General features: G+C 36.6%; 1 protein-coding gene across 4 annotated transcripts in view; it reads right to left on the bottom strand.

Moving 5' to 3' along the window:
• Positions 1 to 1,717: 1,717 nt before the first annotated feature.
• Positions 1,718 to 6,983, bottom strand: part of sit (ELOVL fatty acid elongase stuck in traffic) — a 29,330-nt gene continuing 24,064 nt past the window's right edge. For 3 of the 4 annotated variants that reach the window (XM_022064255.2, XM_022064256.2, XM_087354819.1), the window contains exons 5-8: positions 6,456 to 6,512; positions 5,460 to 5,702; positions 4,729 to 4,909; positions 1,718 to 3,588 (exon numbers count right to left, since the gene is read on the bottom strand). In XM_022064255.2, coding sequence (XP_021919947.1) covers positions 4,733 to 4,909; positions 5,460 to 5,702; positions 6,456 to 6,512 — 477 coding nt within the window. In that variant the 3' untranslated portion in view covers positions 1,718 to 3,588; positions 4,729 to 4,732. The remainder of the gene's footprint in view (positions 3,589 to 4,728; positions 4,910 to 5,459; positions 5,703 to 6,455; positions 6,513 to 6,983) is intronic. The other variant, XM_087354818.1, reaches the window with a different exon arrangement.

The raw sequence follows: 6,983 nt of genomic DNA, 5'->3' as shown, positions 1-6,983 counted from the left end.
GGAAAATTGAAATGAATTATTTTATATGCAACTGCTAACCACATTCGTTTCAAATTGAAATCATTGCCAACTGATCAATGTATCTGCCATTGTCTTAACACGCTTTGAATGGTGACCTAACCTTGATGAAACGAGAGAACATTTCGTCAAGCAATTACAAAACACAGTTCCCTGTAAGAATGTACTCTGATTTTTGCATTGTTTGTGTAACACACCGTTCTATTCGTTCTTAAGTTTACTTAAGTTGTACATGAACTGAAAATTCTATAAGTCTGTTCAGGTCTCTCCTGTATTAAATTAACACGCAGAACCATTCGGTTTATTTAATGTCTCTTTCAACTGCTGACTATTAACACCCGTGAACGTGTTTAAGGTTAGAATTAGGAAAACCACGAAAATGTCAGACAGAATAACTTATGTGGTTAGAGATTTGAACAGTGGGATGGTTAAAAATCTTACATTATTTCAGTCAAGCCTGTCTAGACTAAAGTTGGTTTCATAACATTATTTAGACTTCTCAAAATATGCTAAAAAGAAAGTACTTATTTTTATTACATATCCCTTTCCTACTTTCAAAAAAATCTATTTGTTCCACTATAGAATTATGTATTAAAATTTTGCTTCTAGTTGGAACTCATCCTTTTAATGTCATAATTACAGACTTTAATAGACACATTTTCCCTTCAAACTGATTTGTAGTGTTATGTAAAATACATGCTTTCTATAGTTTATCTACTGAGTACATTATAAGTACATACCTCGTCGTCTGCATGTGATGCAAGGAAAGTGGATGTAAGGAATGAGTATATGTTAAGACACTGCACCACTCAGTGGGATTTGTGAATAATGCTAGTGTCTATGTGTAGTATAGGGGATAAAATTCTACCCAGTTGCATTGAGTAGCAAATCTGCAGTTTCACTTGGGAAAGTTTCAAAAGTCAAATTAACAAATTCTGCATTTAAAACCTTTCTTTCATAACTAACCCCACCCCCCTCATTTCCAACGAATCACAACTATTTCATGCCATCCAAGCTGTTGTTAAAGTTGGGCTTAAGGAATCATTACAAAGAGTTTCATGTCCACAGCAGTCTTGAGGTATGAAAACCAGGGTCTGGAAGAAACTGGCCTATCACATGTCACCACGCTGAGTGAACAACACTGGCTAGACTTCAATCTGAAACATTACATTAATTTCTCTGCACTTTCTCAGTTACCTAACTCTGAGTTGGCACTATTATTTTCACTGTACCATAAGCCTTCCGTTGAATATAATCCAAATCAACATAATTCACTTCACATTCTCACAACATATACCTGTAAGGTGTATTTAAATATTATCCTCCCATCTCCTTCTTGGTCTTCACCAAGTGAACACTTTCTGAAGATATAAGTGGGCACTACACATCACTGTATGACCCAGTTCATTTGGATTGAATCGTCATTGTCACTGGGTCTCAAAGATCCATTAATTTTATGGCAGACGAAGGAAATGACTGACAACCTTTCCTCAGACATACATACTTAAGCCTTTCGCGCAACGTCAGTTCAATCTGGGCCAACTAATTCGCCAAAGTCTTTAGGACATGAACAATCAGCATTTCATCTAAAACTGTCTCCACCACTGCAATTTCTCAAGTAAATTCTGTTATGGAGGCAAAGAATATGACGAGTTAAGACAAAGTAAAGAAAAAATAGTCACAAAGCAAAAACATTAAAAACTGAGAATGAAGTACATTTAATTTGTCATGACTTATTTATTTTACAAGATTAGAAAAATACAAGTATTTTATTTGTTTACTGTAGGTTAATAGATCATCTTAAATATATCTGAATACTAATACAATAAAATAATTAAAAATAGTTGCAGCAAATAGATATTCTAAATTGTCATAGATAAATAGTTGTGACAATAATATTACAAATTCAGTAAAATTATAATACATTTCAATAATGTAACAGTGAAATTACAAAAATTACTTTAAAATAAAGTCATTTTCTACACTGTATTGTATTTTAAAAATAAGATTTGTAACAACTTTTATTACATTAATCTCCTCAGTTTGTCAGTAAGAATTTATCCTGCATTTGAAAAATTTATTCATAAAGCATGAATGTTGAATGATGCACAAATGTTTCTTTACAAGCTCAATGAGTCTTGGGTACAATTTTTTGTCTTTTCCTCCACCACATTAGGGAATCAGAATTTCTGAGCAGATACACTTTTGGCATTCTGCTTATCTCAAAAATTAATGCAGCCAAGAAAAGTAGAACTCACCACGAAGTTTTTGTTAATATAATGAGCTGCGACTGAAGCAAAGTGGTCATTATTAACTGAAGTTCAACTGTCAGTTGTTATGCGAGCTGATGGAATGTTCTTCATATTTTTTACTGAGACTACTGTAGTTTTCTGAAGGCCAAGTACACTAGAACTGCTGCATGGTGGAGAGATAACAGTGATTAATGCATGAAACTATCTTCCACTACAGTCTACTTTCCCAAACTATTTGAATGACAAAACCTTTTGGGTTCTTGGAGCATCACTGGAGCCCTTAATCCTTTCTGCTCCTACGCTCTACCTCATGGGACATGAGCCTTACACAAAACTACTTGTAAAAATAAATAGATGGAAAAGGTTAAAAGGATTCTTATGGTATTGAAAAGTTAGAAATAGAGCATGTCAGTTTTGTACAATTAATTTTTCCTATAAATGTGTTCAAAAATATCAAAACGTATTTGAAAGTAAGAAGCAATTAAAGTTAGTTATTTGAAATGCATTTTTCATTTTACCTTTTTAAAGACTGCCTGCTGCTTTTCTTAAGATATCTCTAATATTATGAGTGATGCTGGGTAGCCGGTGGCACTGAGCCTGTTTCTTCATTTTGTTTCTGTTGTGGTATAACTGTGGGTTCACGTGTGCAAGCTCACGCATGTTTCGGCATACTCGGACGTTCCTGATTTAGGCTGCCTGCCCCAAGAAATTAGCAGGCATTGCCAGAGCTTTTTTCCAGTTGAGAATCCTTTTGTCTCACTGTTGGAACGCCGTGGTTTTGCAGAAATACTGCACTCTACTGATGAGAATATATTCCTTAAGAATAATTTTTGCAAGTCGTATGTTGAGTTGCTTCGCTGTATTCATGGATATGACAGAATTGTTTTCACTGATTACAACAAACTGTTATTTGTGTCTGAGAGAGATGGCACAGAAACAGAAGTATTCCTCAACAGGATGTGAAGATGATCTAGTCCTGAGCACAGATGGATGCTTCATTTTTAAATGTCTGGTCAGATTTTCCATACATCCACCCACGACACTAACTTGTTTCTGGCAATGATTACATGAGACTTTATTTGGAACATCTGATGTAGGAGTTGAGGTTTTCACGGTGGCGAGTATGAAGATGACCGTCTTCTAGGTTGTTACACCGTGTACACTGGTAGAAGTTTACCACCGTTTCAAAAGTGCTTGCTGCATCCATCATCAGGCTAATGAGACTGCACGGTGCTACAACCCAGAAGACAGCCATTTCCTGGAACATTTGATATTTCCAACAAGTCCAAATATAATTCCTCTTTTACAAAGAAGCCATCTGAAAAAGAAAAAGGACATGTAAACTACCAAAACTGTAAGTGAACTGCAGGTTTAAAGAAACAATTTCTACAAAGAACTAGCCCAAATTATTAGTAAACTGAAAAATATAATTTTGCTTTGAAGTATTATTTTTATTTTTTTTTTTTTATTTGTAGTGTTCTGTCTGATGACAGGTTCATATATTATGAACAGGAGCCTTCCATCCTCTTCAGGTTGTCAGGGACCTGCTCAACATATATACATTCTTGGCAGATGATCAGAAGTATTTTTAAAGTAATGCAATATTTGCAACATATGTCATTACTGGTCATCACCGTTCCAGATTTTGGTACCCGAACCACAAAGATCATGGGCAAATACCTCATGTGAACCAACTTTGCAAAAACTATATTGTTGATGAAAAAGTGACAGTGGAACCACGGTTCCGGAGAATCTGACGTAAATACGTCTATACGGAAAGGAAGTTTATATATTGGCTTTATTCTAAATATTTCCTTTATACCCGATTTACAATTGAGTAAAGTTTGATTAAGACTTTGCTTAATCAACTTGAATTAGTTACCCTTAAGATGGGTCTGTGGTAGATGAATGTACTGTAACGTTTCCTATGTAACAACAATGCCGAGTAAACAGGTGAGGTTTCCTAGGTAGCATAACAATGAAGTTACACTTTTTCGTTTCCCTTTTTCGTAACACTTTTTTGCCGAATGACCCTTCCTCATAGACGTATTTACGTAAAAATAAATTGTTGTTATTTTGACAGACAAATGAAGTAATGCAGATTAAACATGTAACAATCTCCTTCTGACCACAATAGTTCTCCTTTACAGAACTGCCTGAAATATGTTTTGTTGTTTTCATTTTTCTGTCATACTGCATTTACAGATTAAAAAAAAATGGGGCACCATCACTTACAAAATACAAGATTACAATTCTGATACAATATCAGCCCAGTGTTAATTTTGTAAGATACATTTTTCTGTGAAAGGACATGAGTAAAGGATATAATTAAACGTATTGGTGATATTTGGGAGTAATTAAATTTCCAGGAAGCATGTCAAGGCTTTAAAGGGGGAGACATCCTGCCACGAACACTTCTACTATTCCTTTGAAGAGCACACATCAAAAGATGACACACCTTATCACAACTGCTTCGCGTCTTTCTTCTTGGCAATGTTGTACGCCTTGCAATAGAAATCATTGAAGAGGTAGTAGAAAAAAATGGCATTGGGCAAAGTCAAGAAAAGTGACCAGCGTGGATACCCACAGTCGTGGAAAAGCAGCTGCAATGAATGCAGGAAGGTAAGGCAGAACTGACCCTGCAACATAAAGAAAATCAGTGTTCACTTTAGTACCAGCGAGCGCCATCTTGACTAAAAGGCAGGGTTTTCCCCATCTCTTGTTCATTTCATAAACTCTATTTCTACTACTTGGCACCTCAACTACATCTTGGCTCCGATTCCTGAATCGTATTCCGAGAGCCCCAGCAGTTGACAGCATCCATTTTTGACACCAGAAAAAAATATTATTTTAACACTTAATTTTTCACTTGGTGTCGTACTGACATCATGTCTTCACCCCCCCTACCTACAGCCTCTGTTATCTGTTAGTAACTGTGCATCCCTTGTATTTAAACACAGATAAATAATGTTTCTTTGGGGTTACAATGACAACGCGTAGCTATTCTAAGGCCGTGATGTATGCCCAATTTTCTGAACTCTCTTCTCCAATAATCTTCAAAATCCCATTTGTCTGTTCTGCTTTAACAGAGTTGTTACATAAAGCCAAGAATGCTACCTCAATTACGGTGCTGATTGTGACATAATTATGACGCACAAAGCGAGAGAAATAGACTGCGCAGTGTCGCACCATTTGCAGGGTTGTGATGTATTTCTTCCACCACAGGTACTTGTGGTACTGCGGTCCCATGGCAGACATCATGTAATAGAAGTACATGATGATGTGAACAAATGAGTTGATGACTCCGATCAAGGTACCGTGCCCCCCAGGATAGTACTTGGTGCATCCCCACGAGACCATCGGCATTGCTGTGTGGTGATACATGTGCAGGAACGTGATCTGCTTGTCTTTCTTCCGTAAGACAAAGAACACCTGCGCACAAACAAGTTATTTTATTCATGTGTTCCTTCAGTTGGTGAGACTCACTGAAAGTGTAATTTAATAACAAATTCATTTCTATTATTAATGATACTGATTAAATTAAAATTGTTACACAAAACTTCAAATGTCAGGATGTAATTGCCGACTCATAAACAACATTTTGTACGGAATCTGCGGTTTCATCTGCGTTCATAAAATTTCACAAGCCTAGCACCAGTGGCTTGTCAGTTGTCACCAAGTTGATGATTGATTATCTACAGAAAGAGATGCGTACTTTTTAAAAATCCATTACTGCGCCACAGTTTAAGCTTTTCTCAAGCCAAATGGCACTGGCGTCACTTACACTTCAGCTTCCTTGAAGCGTGTTTCGATTTTACTCGTGGCAAAGAATTAAAAAGTACAAAGGTGGGTCAATATCACCCCGATGATGGAAGCAGCAAGCACCAGAACCCAAAAGACAGTCATCTTCAGACTCACAACTGTGAGAAAGGAAAATCTCACAGAGAGATTTTTAACCGAATTGTTGCAAGGATTTAATGGCTTTGATCTGTTCTTAATTCTTCATTGCAATTTTGAAGTGTGGCTGCCATTTCCAAATATTTTAGCTTTGCCAGAGTTTCAAGTGATTTTGCCCTGTGTGAATGCTCAAATTAATGTTTTCTCGAGCCTTGAAGGCACACGGACAAAACGCCAATATGAAGGTTTGGTGGACTGGTGCATCTGCCCACGAAACAATTCACTTACTGTGTCCAGGAGCTCCGACATCTTGGCCAGGAAATAAATGTACACACCTCGTGCCACCTGAAACAAGCTCACTTCTAATGTACCATGTTATACAACATTATTGACCGCAGTTAAGTCTAACAGTGGCACCTCTGAGTTACAGGGTTTCATCGCATTGAAAATTGTCACTAATGACAGTGCCAGTGTTTTGTCTGGGTTTTCATAATTATGAAAGTTCTATTTACATAATAATCATATGAATACTCGCACAAATTTGTACTGACATACATACATCGTGGCAAATATCTTTAAAATTAGTCACTGCTGATGATACTGTAAAGACGAATGTTATTGTATTAAAGGATATCCAACAACACCTGTCTAACAATCATGCCGATGTTAAGTTTTCAGGAAAGAAAGATTGATAAAAAAATGTAAGCATTAGTCAAATTTCCTCGCAGTGGTAAGACAATTACTGAAACGTCCGTAAACTTCCACCAGACTACACGGTGCAACAACCCAGAAGACAGCCAGCCATCTTCAGACGTT

The sequence above is a fragment of the Zootermopsis nevadensis genome, unplaced genomic scaffold, assembly GCF_977971745.1.
Source record: "Zootermopsis nevadensis isolate Lab colony 2312 unplaced genomic scaffold, Znev_1.0 Znev_ptg000024l, whole genome shotgun sequence".
Taxonomy (NCBI): Eukaryota; Metazoa; Arthropoda; class Insecta; order Blattodea; family Termopsidae; genus Zootermopsis; species Zootermopsis nevadensis.
Note: the sequence above shows the minus strand (reverse complement) of the source record. Positions and strands in the feature narration are given on the sequence as shown.